Source organism: Catharus ustulatus, chromosome 6 (genome assembly GCF_009819885.2).
Source record: "Catharus ustulatus isolate bCatUst1 chromosome 6, bCatUst1.pri.v2, whole genome shotgun sequence".
In the NCBI taxonomy this organism is placed as follows: Eukaryota; Metazoa; Chordata; class Aves; order Passeriformes; family Turdidae; genus Catharus; species Catharus ustulatus.
This window is the reverse complement of record NC_046226.1, coordinates 26,067,055-26,088,710: the sequence shown is the minus strand read 5'-3', so window position 1 is coordinate 26,088,710 and position 21,656 is coordinate 26,067,055. Positions and strand designations below refer to the sequence as shown.

The window sequence follows — 21,656 nt, the reverse complement described above, 5'->3', positions numbered from 1 at the left end:
AAACTGATGAGATCTGTTGCTCAGGGCACTTCTTTTTCCCCTTTGCTGTCCTGTCTACTCCTGCAAAATTTCATGTTTCCCTCTAACAATTCTGTATTTTCAGTGGGAGTGCAAAGAACGCCAGAAAAAGTCTAACTTCTGGTAATGTAAGAGAGTATTAGAGAAAACCTGTGAAATGCTAACACTGAGTTTTTCTCTCTCCTTGTACTGCAGATACATTGTTCACAAAAACAAAACAAAACAAAAATAAAATTTAAAAAATCAGTAAATATATTTGACTCTTTAAGTTGTGGTTCCTGGCACGACTTTGCTGCAAGTTAGGAAGATTTGCAGTGCTTCCCTGTGAGCTAATGCCAGGAGCCTGAAGCGAGGGGCCGGATGCGTGTGCTGGTGTGAGGCACGGACCCCAGCGAGCCCCATAAGGGAAGCTCCAGACTCCACTGTCTCTTTTCCACGGGTCGCTTCTGCTGGTTTCAGCAGCCTCACCCACCGGTGCGGTCCCAACGCCCCTGTGGGGCTCCGAGCTCTGTTTGCCCGTGGCAGTGGCTCGGGCCGGGCTGCGCTGCCCGGAGCCGGTCCCGCCCGGTGGGCTCTGCCCGCGCTGGGGGCGGGCGAGCCGGGCCCGTTGCGTCACCTTCACCGGGAGCCGCGGCCGCCGTGCCAGGACATTCCTCGGGTGAGTCACGGCCCGGCCGCTCCCGGCCTGCCAGCTGCTGCCCCGGGGAGGGGAACGCTGCCTGCCTTGCCGCCGCCTTGCCCGGTCGGCAGCCGGGCTCCGGGAGCCTTCCCTGCCCTCCGGCTGCAGCGGGGATGCGCAGGGAGAGGCGGCGGTGCCAGCCTGAGAGCTGCGATGTTTCACTCGGGTTGAGCAGCCTTTTCCCCTGCCAAGTGGGGACGGACCTTTTCAGCCCGTGCGGGGATGCGGCTGAGGAAAAGCTCCTTTTCTCCCCCCTTTGCAAAGCTCGTCAACTCTCCGCGTTCCCTGGACGAGCTGACCTGATGAAGAACAGGCGGAAGGAGGCAGCAGGGAGCGGCAGCAGCGTAAGCCCAGCAGGGATGCTCGAGGAGCAGCAGCCGCAGTTTTCGGGGCAGGGTGGAATTCCCCCTCTCCCGCCGTGCTGGTAGCTCACACGTGTCGCTGAATCACAACGCCGGGCAGCCACGGGCCTGTCAATGGGAAGGGGAGATTTAATTAAAATGTTATGTCTTGTAATGGCATAGTGTTGGGGGTGGTATTTAAACACACTAAAAAAAAGGAAATAAAAATTCGTCCTGTGAGAGAAACATGAAAAATAATGGCAGAACAGAACAAAAAAATCATCTAGAGTCTAAAATAAGGGGAAACTTCACTCACTTATTATAAAAAACAGAAGATAAAAACTGCCTTTACGTAATTAGCACATATTCAACAAAGGTTTACACATGTGTAGCGCTACAAGAAATAACTGCTGTCAATCCTGCTAGCCTTTGTAATTCTTATATGCCCTACAAAATGTGTCTCTAACTGCTGCAGTGTCCTTTTGCTGTGAACATGCATCAACAGCACTCAGCAATTTTTACACTTTCCCCAAGTCTTACAAAATGACTGATATTCCATATGCTGGGAGCCTCCAAGTTTCTCTCCTCAAGCTTAGAAAGTCAAATTCTGCTGCCTCTTATGCTAGGATTTTAGTACATTTACCACAGCACAGAAGCAGAAGTTTTTGTTTCTTTTAAAATTCAGAACAGAAATAAGTGTGGTTTCTTTCCTTACTCTATGTTGTGACTCAGGAGTTGGTTCCTTGCTCACAATATTAAATTAATTATGTTATATTTAGTACCCAAATATCTATATTTATATATTATAAATATAATAGATCTTACACAAAGAAGGAGTAAGGACAACAGTAGTGTTACTGAGGTGCTCATCTACAGTTCTCTTAGCATGAGTTCATCTTGTTTATGTTTCTGAAAACTTGTTGAGCCACAGAGCAGCGACTCCTCTCAGCAGACGAGCATGACAGCTGGAAAGGGTCATTTCTTGAACAGCCTCAGCCTGGTTTGCAGGACAGCTGCCAAAAGTTAGAATACAGCCAGCCATCTCAGCAGATGGCACAGTTTAAACTGGTGCACCTCCAGGAAAAGGTGGCAATGGTTTCCAAAAGCTCCTTTCCTTTTAGGAGAGGTGCATGCAGACCTTAGAGTTGCCAGGGCTGGCTGACACGTAATGTGTATAGTGATTCAACTTTGCTATGTTCTTTTTTACAGAAAAGCCCCCTTGAGACAGCCAGGGTTCCTGGGACAAGGAATGCTTGTTTTTCTGTGCCCGGACAAGTGCAAAGCAGCACTATACACAGATTGTACTGAGATTTCAGGCATTAATACCAAGTCTTCCAGGCTTGGCCTGATTCTGCCTCTAACCTTCATTGCTCTGTGATGCTTTTCCTGCTGGGGTTATGTCATCACGTTGGAATAAGGTCCTTGAAAGACAGACTGTTTCTAATCATGATCAGCACTTCTATGACATTGCAAGTCTGATTTAAGGAGATATCTTTTAAATACAAAAAAGAATCACTAGTAAAGGATCAAGTACTCTCCAGGAGATAGAGGAAGCCATTACAAAAGCACCAAGATGGAAGAGATTAATTCATATGGCCTGTTTAGATTGGAAATTCATACAAAAGAAGGTCATACAAAAAGGAGGACAGACTCTTTTGGTTATGGAGATTTAATGGTCTTAAAATTGCTCCAGACAGATCTCAGGCTGTTTGCAGCATTACATCTGAATGAAAGGAAATTCTGTTTGAAGAAGTTTGAACTCAAGGGTTGGTTCTAAGAAACCTCTTAAAAGCAACAACTATGGAAACAAAAGATGCACCATCTAAATCTATTCAAGCATTTCAATGACCCCTCGCAAGATAAGGTGGTTAAAAATTTGATAGTGCCTTTTAAAACCACTAAGTTTTTCTTTTTCAGACAGCAATCTAAAAATAAATCATTAGCTAAGCCTAATATGCTAAATACATGAGTTGAGATCACTTTCTGGTGCTTGAGGATGAGCTTTAGGATGACTGAGGCCCAGGAATATTTATAACCATTGCTGGATCGTTGGGCCTGTCGGTCAGTGCAGAAGTGTCCTCTGGTGACAGCAGCACTCACGAGCTGTGCCAGGACTGCAGAGCCCAGCATGTGACTGATGGTGGGATCTGCACAGGAATGCTCATGAAAAGCAACTATGAAGCCCCACACTGCCCAGAGTCAAATGCAGAACTGCCATCCAAACCCCAAACACTTTAGCATCCTGGCTCCCATTTCTGCCATTTTGAATACAGAATTCACAGCAGCTGAGCCACAGCAGTGCCTGTCTCTTCAAAGTCCTTTCCCCTCCAAGCTAATTTCATCTGTAGGGTGCTAGAAGGAGAACAATTGGAAAGCATGTTGATTATAATAACATTCTTACAGGACTGTTAACCTAGGAACTATCAGTATAAATCCTAAATAAATTGGTAAGATAAGACTGGGAAATTGACAAAGCTGAAGTTGGACTCTGTGTTATCCTAGCAGAGCAAGGTAATCCTTGTAGAGTATTCCTTCTAACCTTGTTACAGGGAAATTATGGAACAAGCATGCCATTTTCAGTCCTTCCACATGGCACAGTTAAACCTGGCAGCACAAGCACCAGAATAATTCTAGACCATGATGCTGTGACACAGTGCTGGTAGAGCAGCTCTATATTAGTCAAATAAATATCCTTTCTTTTGTGGTTCTTTGAAATCAATCTAAAAAGATGAACAACAGCAGAGAAGACAAGTGAAAGCTGATCTTCCATGGCCATCGGCCAGCGTTTTGGAGAGTATGCTGTCATGTAACATCCTCGTAGGAAACTTGGCCCAATCAAACATTTCTCTCATCAAAAGCGAGTGACCTGAACAGCTGGATAAATGTTGTGAGCAAGCAGGGAGGCACAGGCGGAATGCTGGAGCTTGCTGCCTTCTCCCCCCTCTGGCAAAGGCTGCAGGACCTCGTGTGGGCTCAGCACCTCCAGTCTGCTGCACACCCAGAGCCACTCACAGGGCAGCAGCTGATACAGCCCTGGCTTTGGAGACCTAGGAAACACTTTTTTCCCCCTTCTTTCATCCCTAAAAAAATATATGTAAAATTATTTGCAGCATTTTTCCAAGAAAGGAGCACTACAAACCCAGGAAACTGATATATATATTACAGTAAAGAAACAAACCTAAAATTTGTCTCAGTGCACTTTTTGGAAAACACATGCAGTCTGTGGCTTTCTGCCCCAAGAACGTTTCAGGTGTAGTTTGTATTGATGTGCATTTTAATGCACTCCAAAATGCCTTCCTTTACCTGAAGGGAGCCTACAAGAAAGCTGGAAGGGCCTTTTTACAAGGCATAGAGAGACAGGACAAGAGAGAATAGCTTCCCATTTTCAGAGAGCAGGTTTAGATTACATAAGAGGAAGAAATTATTCACTGTGTTGGTGAGGCCCTGGAACAGGTTGTCCAGAAAAGTTGTGGCAGTGTTCCCTGGCAGGGTTCAAGGCCAGGTTGGATGGGTCTCTGAACATCCTGGTCCAGTGGAAGGTGTCTCTGTCCCTGGCAGCCAGGTTGGAACAAAATGATATTTTGAGGTCCCTTCTAACCCAAGCCATTCTGTAAGTTCTAGGATTCATGAATGACAACCATTATTTTAATAGTCAGTGACTTAGTTAAAAATCCCAAAGTTTGCCCAAGTATATACACGTACATCCACAAATGTACAAACATATTTTAGGGATGGTGTTATGTCAGCATCCCTATTGGGAAACAAGGAAATCAGTTTACTTACCTGTCTTTATAATTTTTCTGATTTGCAGCACAAGTTATTTTACCTTTTGTGTCAGTCAAATATCATCTTCCAATCTGAGTGGCCTGAAATGTAAAGTTTTCTTATTGGTGGTAACTGGAGATTCTCTGAGGGGTTTTTATACTAGACATATACACAATTGAGCCCTTCAAAGGCAAGGTTTTAATAGCACTGCCTAAGGAAGCACCAAATTAAGGGAAGTGGGTGGCTGATGTAGGGCAGGAGGAAGAATACATCACTTGATAGCAGGCTGAGAAATCTCAGAATATCCCCTTGCAGCAAGACGGGTAACGCACCAGGAGCACCTCTGCAGAACTAGACTGTCACTGTTGAGAAGATCAAGGCAGTTTAGCAGTGCAAGGGAAAGACCTCTTGGAGTTAGAGCCAAATGCTGTACAAAATCTTCCTGCAGTCATCTGGACGCTGGCAATTCCTTTAGAGTGAGAAGGCTCTTGCAGGGTAGAAATAGTCCTTGCTAGCCTCAAGAAGTGTTACCTAGATAGCTGTGGACAGTTACAACAGTGATCAGCAATAGGTAATGTGATCAGTGTTAGATATTATTTATTGAATACAAACGGTAAAACTTGGAAGAGACAAGATCGCTCCAGGGTAAGGGTTAATTCAGTGGCTACGTCAATGATTCATAAATCACAAGTGTAATCTCCTAAATCCTAAAGTACTGGATTACCAGTGCATCAGAAACATGGTGTTGGGTAGGACTCAGGCACGGTCTGCTGTCCCCAGAGACCTGCTCCCTGCACATGTCCATGGAAGGCTCCTCACTTCTGGACTATGACATATGCAGGGATGGCTGATTGTGGGGCAGCGATGGGAATGGGGCTGTTCAGGGTCTGCCTCCCTATAACTATATATGCACACTCAGGCTGGTTTTCTGCTGCTACATACTGGTTTCTATTCCATATCTGCTAAGATAATGCTAAGATCATCTTTCTTTATTGTTAATACTAACATTTGAGTGCTCTCTCCTAAGTGCTTAAAACCTCACCCCTCCATGAAAGACCCATCCAGCAGTGGGTGCTGGGGCACTGGTCCCAGCTCAAACACCTCACAAAGAAGAGTGCTAACTCCTATCTGTCATGTGGGCTGCCAGACCAAAGCAACAGAAGCTTTCCAACATTGTTACAGGCTTCCAGAAATCAGACTTCCAGCAGGTGAATCTGACACGATATGCCAGTTAAGGTGATCACCTGCCTCCTAATACAGGTGAAGGGACTTGATACAAGTCCTAGCTGTGCTGGTGTTGGCACCTAAACATGAACAGCCAGAATCAGCTTGACTGCAACCACCACAGAAGGCTACAGCCAGCATTTGAAGTGGCCTTGTGACCTCATCCTGCTTGGGTAGGAAGGACTGCTTCTAGTACCAGCAGTCACTGTAGGGATTGGTCTTCTGCATCTTTGGTAGCCTGTGATGGTCAGGAGGCGAGCAAGTTGTCTTTGAGGAAATGCAAGCATTTCCTGGACACAAGAATCCTTTGGGTTGGGAGCCCAAAGGTACTGGTCCCATGGCTATTAAAGTTATGCAACAAATAAAATATTGAAGAAATTGCCTAGGGTAGTTACTCAGCTGACATGAATGAAAGGGGCAGAATTTGCACAGCAGGAAAACCAGCTGGTATTGCAGTATCTGGATACATGCCAGGGCTAAGATCTATGGGAGCTACCAAGAAGGGCAAGATTTTCACTGTTGCATCTTGTTAAAATGCTTAGAGGACAGATGCTACACTTAAAGCTCAAGGAAGCCTAGTGCCTGTTTTCTGGAAGAATCTGGTACAGCCTCATTAGTGTGAATCCAAGATAAAGCTGTTCACCCTATCCATTTTGACACCTTTGTGAAAAACTTTTGTTTGGAGCCCCTGATGGATACTGTACAGACCTGACACCCTGATGGTAACATCAGGGTGGGATAGCTGATCATGGTAACACACATATTTGTTAGTGGGGAAAGACAGATGAGAAGCATGAATGTTTCAGCTACTAAGACAAGGAGGGAGGTAGAAGTAACTCCCCTCTTTCCAAAGGCCACAAAAAAGATATCCTGACATAGTTTGAAAAAGCATCACTGAAGTTTAAAAAAGCTTCAAAGAAAGTACCAGATCAGGCAGTCTGCTCTGTGGAACTTGGTTCATGCCCCACAAGCACCACTAAAGCCAAGGACAGTCAGATCTGAACTGCACATACAGCAGACAGGAGTATTTTAAGCACAGCTGTTCAAAGCAGAATACTACTTCTTGTATTTCACCTTGTATGTATGTAATTGAGGCCTCAGGCTCGCAAACTTAAAGGGAAATTTGTAACTATGCACAAGCACACAAACCACTGTCATAAGCAGAGACTTGGGTTGGACTGTTCCCACTTGCTCTATCCAAACTCAAAATTACAGCTGTGTTGTGGAGGGGATGCTATTGAAGAAATAACCTTAGAAGAAGTGTGATAGGAATGAACAGCTGGGACTAGGTTTGGGACAGAAATGATTTAAATTGCGTCTGCCACAGAGACTTATTCAGCGCCCTGTGCCCCTCCTTAAAATGTATTCACATTCAAGTCAATGGGGATTATTCATGTGAATAAGAATGAGCACAACTGTTTGTGCAACTTACTAGTCAGGACTTTCACAGCCTCTTGGGACTGGACAGATGCAGGGGTATCAAGTACAACTTATACCCTGCAACCAAGTCTTCTGCTGCACATATTCCTTGCAGAATTTAGTATTCTTTATTGGGAGCATTTCTTTTGTGGGAACAAAAAATGTCTCTTCAATCTGGACAGAGATGTCAGCTCTGAACAGGAAAGCTTCCACAGAAACTCAGAAGTATTAGCAGACATTTTTGAAGAACATCCCTCCTCCTTCTCATTCTTATAATTTTTGAAAACGATATTAAAACACCCCCAACCCATAACTGCAACACTTTTAACTGATCAGTCTCCTATCTACTGCCATCCATTCCCTAAACTCAAGGAAATGCCCATTCTCATCACCTCTAAGTCAAGGCAAGCACTACAGCAGCCAAAGAAAGCCCACAACTACATAGCAAGTAACTGTTAGGAGAATATTCAGGTTTTAACCCTTTAACACAAGCTGCACAAGGACAGGAGGAAAGGATAAAGATGCTGCAGCAGCAATTCTCATGTTTCTGTTTTTCCGCCACTCTCTCCTATCCCAAACTTCTGCTCCATACTTTTCGCTCAGAGTGTAGCATGTATCTCCAAGAGGGCAGGACTGGTTTAAACCTATTAACTCAAATTGAGCTTAATAAATTTAAATTAATAAATATTGAAAGTAAATCCATCAAGCATAGTTAGGATAGTTTAAAGAAGCTGCTGGTCAACTGAACAAATCTGCGAGGTTTTACACTGTTAGAGATCCAAATTAAAGATCCATACAACTTACACTACTTACAGTACTCCGCACATACTGATGGACTCTTGCATCCCTCAGAGACCAGGTATGACAGTGGCTGCAGCTGCCTAGAGTGCTGGCTGGGGTACTCATACTGGAACCAGATTCTGCTGTGTTGCCTCCAGCAAATTGTCTTCATAAGTTAATGGGAAGGTGGTGTAGCAGTACAACTCAAGAGGAAGTCCAAGCTCAACATACTTTGAAAAAAATGTGTCATTTTATTTGTACACTTCCAAAGTTGAATGTAGAAATTTAGGAGTACGGTCCTGCAAATTTACTCATTGCTAGAAGAACTGCCAGGGACACGAGAAGGTATTTATTGATTGATCATCAAGTCAGAGGGGAATAAACAAACAAACAAACAAAACCCCATCCCCCCAAAATTTAAAAAGTTATGGGACTTTTTTTTTGCCCCAAGTACAAATTTTATAAATACAAAACAAATTCACAAATTACTTTGAATGCTAAATAAATATCTACTTAATAAACTCAGACCGAATACCTCCAGCCAGCACTGGTACAGTACTTGAAAAGATATGCAGTTGTACTCATTAGTGTTGAGAAGATATGCTCAAACAAGTTTTAACAACACACACAGTTTCTTCAACTGTGCTACAGCAGAAGATTTTCTCTGAGTTGATAAAGCCCTCAATACCACAGCTCCTACAAAATCTAGAGGATGAAACAAGGTTATTTTGTGCAGGAAAAAACAAAGTACTTCTGGAAGATATCTGGACACATGAATGTATTAAAAATGTACAAAACCTCTGTAAACCAGTACTGTACCCAGTACATCTATCAAAATTATTAGACATTGAATAAAACTGTAGCAAAGGTAATCTTTCCTACATTCTCCTGAGTGCTTAATATTATATTGAGAATATAGTGCAGGCCACACTTCAAGGTGGTTAAACAGTTGTTATTGCTTTAAACAGACATGACGACTGCGTAATTTAGCAATCCATTTTAATGAATGTAATAAATTCCCTCAAAAAATCCTTTGGAAGGCAGAGGTTAGATTCGTGACTTCTTCGCCGCTGGAGCGGTGTGGTCCACGTTACCAGATGTGATCGGAAGTCCAAGCTTTTGAGCCTGAATGTGGAAGAAAGCTTGAAGTCTAGTTCCAGCTTTTGCTTCACTCGTGTTACGAGGGTTGTATTCAAAGCAGTTCGAAAACATCAACTCAATATCTTCAATGAATTCAGCTGGTGAATAAAATAAATTACTTTAGCATGTTTCACATCATCAGACAGCAGTATGACATCAATAAATTAGTATAGTGATCCTACACAGAGCTGCAACACAAAAACGTCTTTATGTGTATCAAGTTTCTATCACTGTATCACTGTTTCTATCACTGTATGTAAACATCCTTAAGTTTCTCTGATTATCAATACAGGAAATACAAATCAGACAGGAGCAACAGTACCTTTTCTAATTATTCCATCAGTGTCACTCATTGATATTAAAGGCTTGAGAAATTACCAGAAGTTTCATAACTGCCCATTTCTTATCTATCCATCATCATGTATGCTAGTTGTAAAGGAACATTTTTCAACAGATTTTATTTTAAGTAACTGCTCTTTTAAAAACACAAAACACACCACAAAACCCCAAAACCCCACATTTTCAGCTTTCTAATCAACTCACACAGTTCTATTTCAGGACATGTATTTAAAGTGAGAGAACATGGTACAATATACCCCTTTGAATAAATAATACTTACATGCTAACTTATATTCACATTTATTCACTTTTTCACGGATTATATTTAAGGCAATAGGTTTTTTGATGATATCATAGTAGTCTGGTACCTAAAAAAAAAAAAATCCAAACAAAAAGATTCATAGACAAACAAATGGAAGCTTAAATTCTGCCTTTGTAAAACATTAAAGCAAATCATGTATCAGCAAAAAGCATTTATGTTTTACTTTTAAATAAATGGAGAAGTCCTACACAACTACCTTCATTCCCTGAACTGAATACTAGTTTTCAAGCACTGCTTTTATTTTTTTGTATCATTCAAGTAGCAGATTACAACAAACATTAGCCAGCAATTTAATGAATAAATCTACTCCTAAATGCCCTGTGAACAACTGTAAGAAAATTTCATGAGCAGATAAGCATTATGCCAATGCCATGCCAACCCCATCTGTCAAATACAAAATTATTTCCAATATTTCAGATTTTTTATTTTTCCTGTAATATTACAATGTTAAAACCTCTTTAATCACGAGTAATAACCATTTGGACTCCACTACTGTTCATTCAGAATTCTGAGATTCCATTTACTTGTGTTGAAGAGCAGCAAGCAGGAGACTCTACACAAGTACCAGAGAGAAACCACCTCTCCAGAACATCTATGGGATCAAGAGTCAAAGGAGGAAAAGGCCTGCCTAGCCTTTAAGTGTACTGATCATTTGGATCCAATTTTGAATTTCAGTAAGCACCAAATACAGGAGTGACTGTCTTATAATCTTATAAAGTGGGGTGGGGGAAGCAAAAGAAAAAGGTATCAGATCTTAACATGACTTCCCTCCCTCCAAGGAAAACTATCATGGCACCATCATGTATGTTTTAAAACCGAGTTTTTGGTCATGGCCTGTAACTTTATTCTAGATCAAGTGCAACTTGCAAATTGGAAGAATTAGTAGAGAAACAGAATTTAATTGACTTATTTTTAATTCCTTTCCCCTTAGGAGTGGTGTTTATGTAATAACTAAAAAGGAAAGTAATTTTCTCTTTCTGGCTTGCTGCGCACTGACCATTCAATGTATTCTTTACATTGTCCTAAAGGTAGCTAAAAATTTAAGCCAAAATATATATCATGATGAAGAAAATTTGGGTCAGGTACAGATTTTACCTTCCAACTATACAGAGACTACCCCTTAGTGATTAATTCAGGCAAACCAGAATGCATTGAATTCTAGCAGTTTTGTTTCAGCATCAAAATTAAGTTGAATTCTACACATTTCCTTGCATTCACCAGATTACTGCCCTTCCCAATGTAATTCCAATACTTTAGTAGGCAATCACTGATCTCATTTCCTTCAAAACTCCCTTCCTCCTTCTCTATGCTTACTTGGTTCATTCAAGTTTGTACATAATTCTCTTTGTCCAGACAGATTATTCCGTCCAAATATTTGTGACTCTGAATTCAGAGTTTCAGGTCTTCATTAAACAGCTACCACTGTTAATTTTAGCAGAGCTCTTAAAAACCAAACTCTAGATCCCCAAGAATGTCTGTGCAGAGTTGCCTGAGAAGGCTTGGAAAGGACAGGCACTTTGGCAGGGTCAGATAGCTCCAGCAGTGCCTTACAATGGACAAGACAGTGCAGCCTGCAGAAAGCAGCTTTGGGAAGTCTTATTGTAGTAAAAACCTCTGGAGCAGGACTTACTTTGGGTACCCACATCATCATCCAGTATTTTGAAATTTAAACGAGAGAGAAATTAAGAATGAAGCTACAGAATCATCTTTTTACTGCATTATAATTAAGAAGATCAGCATGAAGTTGTTTCTATCTTATTATTTATCACAGATCTATTCTCAGAATGCCTTTGAATAAATTAAAGATGAATTCAACTAATTAATTAATAACCACAAACTTACCTTTAGCAGTCCTGTGTTCTACTTATTTGCTTGGGTTTTTTCAAACCAAAGCATTTCACATTTTAAGATGCCCAATGAAAAGTGTATTTAAATTTTGCCAATTGACCACATCAATTGTAAAAGTTACTTCTGGCACCAAATATCTGAACTGAAATGCAAGAGTTCTCCTGAATGGCATTGCTTGGCTCTTCCCCCCTGTTTGGGCCGTGCTGTAAATTCCCAAGGTTTACCAGCAGCAAGCAGGACTCTCAGCCATTGCTGTTCCCTCTACAGCTCTTTCAGTTACCTGGATTTTGGAAACCAGTTTCATGAAAGGCCAGCTGTCATCATGTCGCACCAGTTCCACTATGAGCTGTTCAAAAGCTGAGAGTTCATGGACTCCGCCTTGACGTCCTGAACTTCTCCTGTTCAATACTGGAGGAGATGATTCTGGGGAAAAAAAACAACCCAATACCTCATCAGATAAAACTTAAAAGCCTGACAAGTAAAATTAAAAAAAAAAAAAAAAAAAAAAAAAGAAGAAGAAGTTGAAACACCATTATTTTGCAGTACTAAAAGTGTCATTTAAAAGCACAAGGCATGTAGTTTAGTCTAAAGTATTAACTGTAGTCCACTCTTGTCATTTACTACTAAAATGTCTCGTCATACAAAATATTAAGGACTCTGGATTTTGCTGTGTGTCTCCTCCATTGCATTAATTTTGGACATGATTTTTTTCCCACCAATTTAAATCTTAAAACAATTTGTTATACACTTGAAGAAAACCCCTATTAGAGAACAAACAGAATAAGCTGCCTGCTCCTAACTTTTACTTTCACAAAACCTCTATTCAGAGTGGTTTTATCTGCTTTCAAGAGTAGGCAGCAGGGTGGTTAAAGAATAGTGGCAGACAGAAATGGTGCAGAATACAAGGCTACCACACTGGAGTGCAAGCTCTTACACTCTTCTGTCTCACACTGGGTCCTTTTTGTTTTTAAAAGGTTATTGTATCTTTCCAAGTATTTCCTTACCATCAAAGTATTACCTTAACAATCAAGGACACTGCTAGCCTTATACCAGACAGGCATTTTTCTTCTGGTAGCAGTTTCTTGTTGTGTGTGTATATTCCCAATTTCACTACCTTGCCTATATCTGTGTTCTTCACTGTTTAGTTCTTTAATACAATAAAATCATAAAAGCTACAAGTAAACATTTGCATTTGCGTGAGTTAAGGCAAATTTTCAACTTTCAAATTTTCTACCCACTTATGGAACAAATTGTGTGCAAATATGAAATTTCAAATACGGATACAATGAATCTCAGATGGCTGAAAATTTTAAGGTTCACTTCTGTCACTGCAAAACAAAGGAACTGTCTCACTGGAACTGGCAGAACTGCCTTCAACCACTACTTCTAGTCTCCATGCTCTACCACACAAATATTTTAGCAAGGAACAGAATGTGGATTTTACTGTGATAAAAACATTTCTCTAACCTGTAGATTGTCGTTTTCTGCCTCTTCTCTTGGGTTCGGCAACAGGAAGAGAAAGCTTTGAAGCAGAAACTGGAAATTTCCTAAGCCGCTCACTGTGGTCTGCGGTATCAACAATTCTAAATCCAAGAGAGTTGGAAGGGCTGTTTTCCAGTGTGTTACCAGCGCTCTTTCTTCCTCTTCGTCTTCTCCGAGGACCCAGTAACTCCACAAAAACATCTGCTTGTAATGAACTTTGGCTCTGACGAGTGGTCCGGCTATTAAGTCTTAAGGTAGGCTTTGTCACTGCTGAAGAGGCTGATTTTACGTTTCTTAAACCCCTTCTGGTAATTTTTGACGAAGATTCAATTTGCTGGCTCCGAGAAGCATATCTTGCCTGACGCTGGCTGTTCTGACTTGAGAATGGATTGTTGAGTTTGGCTGCTCTCATTTTTAAGGGAAACTTGACCTGAGATCTTCCTTGCTTTGATGGGCTACAAAGTGAACAGTTATGTTTATTTATTCCAAAATTCCATTTGTCTCTTTTTCCTCCGTTTTCTAATTCAGCATTTAAAAAATCCAGCCATTCAAGGCTGAACCAGTAAAGCAGCTGGCTTGCAACCTGATGTAGTCACCCATAATTACTGTTATCTTAAATACTGCTCTGGGGTCTCTTCAGTAAGTATTATGTGAAGTATATACCTTAAAGAAATTCTCAGAATTCTGATCATCTTTGCAGCTTATGCAATAGGAATGTATTAACTGGAGCACCAGCTACCAATTTCTTTAAATCGCTTATTTCTCACAGCAAGTTAACTACTAGGATTTCTGAACATTGTTATCAGCCACATAAATAAAATGTTGTTGTAAAATGCTACATATGAGTTATGCTCTGGTCAGGGCTTATAACTAATACTCAAGACTCCCCTTCCTTTACAGGGGAGAGACAAGATCCCAGAGATAAATTTATTTCCCAAGGACATGCACATTCTCTTCAACTACTGAATATCAACTGTCAGAGCTCCAAATAATCTTGCTTTAGTCAATTCAAATGACTGTACCAAAAAGAGAAGAAAAATACTGAGAGATCAGAAAAGTTTCCTTCAATTTTTATGTTGCTGGCATGTGTCTCAAATCAAATTTTTACTGAAGTTATCACTTTGCATTATTTAGTTGATTGTGTAATGTTTTTTGGTTGGTTGTTTTTCAAGGAGGTTTTCTTGGACTGTTTGTTTGTTTGGATTTTGTTTTTTTGGTGTTATGATTTTGGGGGGAGTCTTTTCAGGGGGTATGGGCGATTTGATTTGTTGCCTTTTTTAAACAGCTACTGCATTTGTCCTCAAGCCTTCCCAATGTCATGTGGCCTTCAACAGATTGTTCTCCCTAATGTTCTAATACTTACTGTATGCATCTAGTTCTCCAAAATTCAAAACTGAACAAAAATAACTCCAGGTTTTCTCCAGAAAACCTTTACTGTTTGAAACTCTCTCCACATTCAAACGGTAGCTGCACCAGCAGCTCTAGTGGCCTTCTCTCACCCATACATCCAAAGCTGGAATTTTTATCCTGAAAAGTGAGCCCAAGTCCAGTGGCCCTAGCTTTTGTCAGCATTAAATCTTTTGGTGAGAGCCAAATTTGTAATAAGCTGCCATTTTTCTAAAAATAAATGCATTTTTCAAACTAGAGTTTCAAAATACATGCTTATGTGAACCATTACTCCACGTAACAATCAAGGTGATATCTGAACAAGTCTACTTACCTTATCTCTTCCTCCTCTTGAGATTCATCCTCCTCATCTTGCTCCTCTTCATAATGCTCCTCCTCACTTTGCCCCATCTCATCATAGTTTGCCTCTTCTTCTCCTTCTAGCTGCTCAGCAGTCTCTTCATCACTCTCCACAGAAGGTCTCTGTCTGGAGGAGAGGCGTCTAGAGCGCTGTTTCGGTCGGCACTCTGGGCAAAACCAATCTCCTTCAGGAATGACCTAGAAACAGAAGGGGAATTAGCAATGTACAATTATGTTGTAAGAACTATTCAAGCTCGGTGTGAAAAGGGAGCACGCTTCTTTCTCTTGAGATACCTTCAGCTTGGGCCTGATGCAGTAAGTATGATACCCTCGGTCGCAGCCATCACACAGCACCATGCTTTCTGCATCACCTTTCTTGCGACACACTTTGCAGCGAGCATTGAGGATGGACTTGGACCAGATGACACTTCGATCCAACGTAGACAGATGAAGGAAGACTTGGGACAAGCTGGTAGAAGAAAGAAGTGACTCTCTCCAGCGATCCAGAACTGTTTTATAGGACCGTCCACCATCACTGGCATCTTCCATTGAAGGAGGGGATTTAAAAAAATAAGAAAAATGACAAACCTCCACAGAATTATCAAACTTCTTTTCATAAGATTCAGGTTATTCGAGAATATGAGGTAATACTCTGACTGTCAGACAGCAAGGAGCAAACTGGGAAAATAATTCAACCTTTGGCTTATCTCTTCAATACTGGAATATTTTTTCCATATTTTCCAAGATGCTAGAGCTTTAAGATTTTACTCTTCAATACCTATTCAACTAAGAACTTGCACATACATAGGCCATTAATAAGACAGTAAACTCAGATATCAACCTGGAAACCGAATTTGATTCCGTTTACAAAATACAAAACATTATTCAAGATTATGAAAAAATGATCACGTGTCCAATTTACCTTTCTTTGTATTTACATTTGGAAATCCCAAAATGTTTAAAGAAAGTACCTGAAACTTCACTGGCAAAAAACAGCTTTTCACCCACACTTGGTCCAGTACAATCTACCAGAGAGCCTTTCAGCCCTCTGCCCATGCCTCACTGCCTTCATTCCTGCCCTGCATTCTGCCTCCACAAGCATCTGCATCTCCGTGTAGCTGACCAGGCTGGGTGACTGACCCAGATGAAATGCACCTGTTCCCTTAATAACTTCCAAGCCATGTAGCACACACAGGGGACTTGTGGTCCACATCAAGTGTCATACCAAGTAACACCTGAGTTCCTAATTAAGTTAAAAATAAACAGGGGAGGGAACAGAGGTGCCAAATTAGATTGTTTCTTCAAATAGTTTTGGTTTGCAATCGAGACCATGGAAGCAGCCACACAAACACAGACACTGAATAGCAAGGGGGACAGTACTGAATAGGAATGGGCAGCTGGGAACTAGAGAAGCAAACAGGCTGTTTGAGAAACCAAGAGAAAATGGAAGGTGTAAATGACACCCTGCACCGCTTCTGCTGAGCACAAAGTGAGTTGCTTTATTGAAGCTGAAAGTTATTTCTTCCATTTTAAACTAAGAGGGTTGAGGACAGGAAGAGACAATACAACAGTGCTTTTGATTACAGAAATGTCTGAAGACTTCCCTTCTAAAAGTGACAGTCCAGCTACTACTGTGTGATCTCAGTTGATTAATGATGCACTCCAGTATATAATGCCACCCTGCCTGCTGCACTACTGACAGTGGGCACACGAATGACCTGTGATGCACCTGTCTGCCAAATGATTTATTTTCTCTTCCTATTCCTGAGAATATCTAATAACAAATAAAATGAAAGAACAAAAATGAGACTAATTGCTCTCCTGGCAAGGTCCTTCTGCCTTCTCCTGACTGCCAGGATTCATCTAATCTTGCATACATTTGCATTAGCAGCAAGCAGCACATGAGAAATGATGGGAGAAGGCAGAGGATAAACAGGCAACACAGCTTAATAAAATAAAATACAGCCACTCCTAAACTGCAAACCTGTATTTCCTAACATTTCCTATTACTTAGTCCTTAGGCTTCCTGTGTGAAGTTCAGTCTTCTGAAGACAGTGGACAAAGTCCTTTTCACAGCACTGAAGTATATCTCCATGTATTTTTTTAAAAATTCAGTAAGAAAATTAAAATCACTTAAATCAGATTTTTACTGTAATTATTACTCTTAAAGACATGTTATCTTAAGCATATATATAGTCTGGCAAGTGTTTCTTTGGCTAACAATGACAGCTTGAGCATTATTACTTTTATTTGGAGGTTATTTTCTGCAGGGATTGGCTCACCAATATAATTCATCACACAGCACAACAAATATATTGCAACTGCAAATTTGCAGAGCAAGTAGAGATGAAAATTACTGACCACAAACTGCTTCAGCATATCCTGCTGCTAAACAAACAAGCCAAACAACACCCACTGTTTCAGATCCTAATTTGTAAAATAAGAATAACACTTTTCTTCCATCCATCATCTTTCTCATTTATGTTGTTAACTTGGAAGGAGAAATGGCCTCTTCCTTTGTGTCTGAGCAGCTCTACACTGCACAGTGGGATACCCTTCTGTCAGCTAAGTGCTCCAAGCCTTCCTACAATGCAAATGAAGTCATTTGACACATCTATGCACTCATCTATCAATAGCTAATTGAGTTCAGGGAAGGGTTTTCCATTTTAGTGTTTTTAGAAAGGATATGCAGTTGTACAATGCCGTAAAGTTTCAGAAAAAAAATGGGGACATTAAAAGAAAGCGGGAGAAAAACCCCCAGGATTATGTGAACAGGCAGATTTTGGTCCCAAAGTGATAAAAAAAATTACAGTTCTTTATTTCTTTATTTCTGGTTGCAGAAACCTTTTTCTTAGTTTCAAATATTTGAGCTGTATTTGTTTCATGTTTAAACCTTTGGCTTCAATACCTTCAATGTAAGGAAATGGCTACAAAATTAATTAAGTAAAAAATACAAAAGAAAACCTGATAAAATATTCAATGCTTTCTAATTCTTAGCAATACAAATAACATTTAAAATTTACCATCTCTCTGACTAGTCTTGTCTTTCACTCTCTTCCTCCTTTTATACCCCCAATGGTGCCTTTCATCATCTTCTGCATTACCTAACATTAAATTAATACAGTTATTTCAAATACCTTTTTGAAGCATGGCAGATTATTTTTTAATTAATTTTTATATTCCATACTTGCATAGTCTAAAAACATGACTTGAACAATGATTCTCAGTACGTGCACACAGTGAAGGATAAGGGAGTACTGTGCATGGTGGAATTGCACATCCCAGTGTTTACTTTGACTCCCACTACAAACAGAATACTTGAACTAAAACCTCTGAATCCTACCCTGCCTTACCTTTCTGTCCATCTCAGGTGCAAATGACCACAGGAGCAGATGCTAACCACAGGTTTCTCTCTCAGCAAAAAATTTGTCTGGTCTGTGCTATGACAAACCTCCTTACAGCTCAAAAAATGTAGCCAGGTTATGGGCACAGTTCTCAAGGACCAAAAGAATTAGTTCATCTCTCCACCTGAAACAACGTATTTTGGATATTTTTGTGCAGGAGTGTTCTCAAGTATTAAAATTATTAAATTAACCTCCCAGGAAGGAAGAGCCATGGTCAACCTCATCTGCTCCAATTACAAGGCACCTTCTTTGACTGTCTTCTCTGAAGAGTAAACAAAAATTCTTTATCATAAAAAAGCCCATTTCTACCTTTGCTGCCTCTGCTCATGAATCTCTGCAGGGAAGTAATGAAAGCATGTGTATATATTAATCATATCCCAGGATACTGCTGGAAGATGTCTGATGCTATTATGAGAACAATTATAAATAGGAAAGGAAACAGCTTTAGGAGTACAGGAAACAAAGACTATCTAAAAAGAAAGGAATGGAATAAAGACAAGCATAAGGAGCAAAAACTTCGTTTGGTTTTTTTTTTGGTCATGCAAGAAGTGCATGGCACAAGTTACAAAGCAGGCAAATGGTTCCCTCCATCAGTCTCAAAGGTGCTCCCATGAATTAGAATCCAACCTTTTGCATGGAAATCTGAAGGCTGCTTAAATGACTGAAGTCCTGAACTAGTACAGAAGGCAGACTGAATGCCAGGGCAACTAAAACACTTCATCATTTTATACCTCAACTTTCACATCTCTGTAAAAGGAATGATGAGACCTATTACTGCACTGCAAAGTATTTTGAAATGTAAGGAAAAGTAAATTTATATCAAAAAAGAAGCAAAATTCATAACAAAAACTGCTTGTATTTCTTCCTTCTCAAACAATTTTTTTTCTGAGAAGCAGCACTTCAGAGCTTCCTTCAAACAACTATTTAAAAAAGAAAAAGGCTTTTTTGCATTTTAACTCTGAAATTTTTGCAGGAAAACAATATACTGCAACTGCGTTCCCTGTTTTTTCATAAGTCTCCTGTAATGTTACCTTGGGCTGCACTGAAGGAAGAAAATCCAAATCTTCATAGTAATATTTCATGAAAGGATTTCAAAAGACAGTTCATAATTAAGAAATGCATACCATTTAAATCATGCTACATTTAATCACCAGACAACAGAAGATTAGTGGGCATCTAGCAGCTCTGTAAGGCTGAAGGGGCCATTTCTGGGGTTTCCAGATCTCCTTTCACATCACTATCTTCTCTGTCAGTCTTTTCTTGCTCTTCCACTTGAACATTTGGTATTCACCTCAACTCTAAACCTATCAGAATCATCAGCAAGGCTCTTGGCAGCCTGATAGAGCCTCAAACAAAAACAGAGCTGAGAGGAGCAGCTGGTCCTTTTACTGCTGTGCTGGGTCCCTTTGTCTGCTCTGCACCCTGGAGGCCACCAGCATAAACCTGCCAGTGACTGCAGGGAATTTCAGCATGCTGGCTTTAGGACTAGTAGTCGTGAATGGAAACTAAAAATTGTAAAGTATGGCTCCATTCCCTAATAGGAACAGAGCAGAGCAAAGGGTGGGATAGAGAGGGCAAAGAAACTTTGCAGTGAAAGCAAGAACTGAAATAACGACAAAGACAGAGCATTTTCAGTGTGGTTTAAAGCAGAAATGAAGGGGCACTCTTTTTACCGCAAGTGTTCCCCTGTATTGCTACCAAAACAGAACTCCCAGCACTTGCTTGATTTCCCATATTTTTACTACAATGGTAACTCAATCAGTCAAAAAAGTTGGGATTATCAGATTTAACATGAGAAACAGATATGCAAGGCATTTTATCTAGGGGGGGGGTTCCCTTACATAACTGAAACAACAATTAAAAAAACATCCCCCCTGCTGGTGGGGGGGAAGTGCAGAGACACAGTAATCTATATAATAACAGTCAAACAAAACCAGAAACTCTGCAAACTAAACCCCAGTGGTTACAAACTTAGAATCATCAGCATACTATTTGTCACACTCTAGAAGGGTTAGGAAAAAAAAATCATCACCGCTTTGAGCACACAGCAGTTCTGCAAAACAAGTGTCCGCTTTTCATTAAAAGGTTTAGTAGCACTAAAACACCTCCTTGTCAAGCTAAGTAGAGAACTTTTCCATGTCTGTTACACATGTGCAATCTTGCCTTCATTCAGATGCACCTTCTGCTAAAAGCTGCCCATTATGCAACTGAAAACATGAGACATTTGGCACCAAAAAGCAAGAGGGAACCTGACACTGTCGTTTAATGGTTAGGGCACTAAGCCAGAGCAGAGGACACCTGGAATCCTTCCTGCTCCTCAGTGATGTAGGTTATTCTATACATTACTGTAATCTTAGAGCAGTAGCATTTTTCACAGCAGAAGAGATGCACAGGCACATTAGAGTAAACAAACATCAGAGATTTAAGACATGCAAAACACATGTATTTGCTTTCCTTATATACTCCCTTTGTCATTCAGTACAAAACAGCTAAGAGAACAGGATTCCCAAGTTAAAAAAGAACTAGCCCACCATCATTCCAAAGGTAAGAGAAAAACATAAACCAATATAAGATTATGGCAGAGTTGCAACCACAGAAAAGAAGATGGGACTGCTAAAAAACCTTCTCTCCAATACTTCTGGGGAATTTTGCTTTTACTCTCTTTCCTCTAACTCAGGATGCACGATCAATGACCATAGCCTGCTAACAACCATGTTTGCCCCTTTAGTAAACTTAAAATTAGTAAACTTAAAATTGTCAGCAAGGGGCTGTCAGCAAAGTACACTCAGACCCCATATGGAAATGGCGGCATATAATGCACAATATATTTACAGCTTGTATATGAAAAGTAGGACAAATGCTAGAGGTACTGTCAATTAACTGTTGCACAGGTTGCAATCTAGTCATATACCAGGAAATAAGCTGTATCATGCCTGGCTTGGAAGGTACAGACATATTTGAGTTGACCAGACACTCAGCCAAGTAAAGCTTTTAAACAGCTGCAGTTTCAACTATTCCTGTGCTCTCCCATTTCATCTCAATCATTGGCGGCACTTCCCTCTTCTAGAGGTCATCACACTGATATCAAAAGCTTGTGGAAGGGAACTCATGCCCATGTGTCAGTCTCTGGCACAAATCTAGCTCAAACC

The 21,656-nt window shown here is 40.6% G+C and overlaps 1 protein-coding gene and 1 long non-coding RNA gene across 5 annotated transcripts in view; one reads left to right on the top strand and one right to left on the bottom strand.

Annotated features, from left to right (window-relative positions):
- Positions 1-612: 612 nt before the first annotated feature.
- Positions 613-1,280, top strand: LOC116998109. The gene is made up of 2 exons (XR_004418310.1): positions 613-676; positions 962-1,280. It is a non-coding gene; the product is annotated as an uncharacterized LOC116998109 (long non-coding RNA).
- Positions 1,281-9,208: 7,928 nt separating this feature from the next.
- Positions 9,209-21,656, bottom strand: part of BAZ1A (bromodomain adjacent to zinc finger domain 1A) — a 65,346-nt gene continuing 52,898 nt past the window's right edge. For all 4 annotated transcript variants that reach the window (XM_033062720.2, XM_033062722.1, XM_033062719.2 and 1 more), the window contains 6 exons: positions 15,398-15,645; positions 15,078-15,301; positions 13,343-13,812; positions 12,156-12,298; positions 9,986-10,073; positions 9,209-9,464 (listed from right to left, as the gene is read on the bottom strand). In XM_033062720.2, the coding sequence (XP_032918611.1) occupies positions 9,274-9,464; positions 9,986-10,073; positions 12,156-12,298; positions 13,343-13,812; positions 15,078-15,301; positions 15,398-15,645 (1,364 nt within the window). In that variant the 3' untranslated portion in view covers positions 9,209-9,273. The remainder of the gene's footprint in view (positions 9,465-9,985; positions 10,074-12,155; positions 12,299-13,342; positions 13,813-15,077; positions 15,302-15,397; positions 15,646-21,656) is intronic.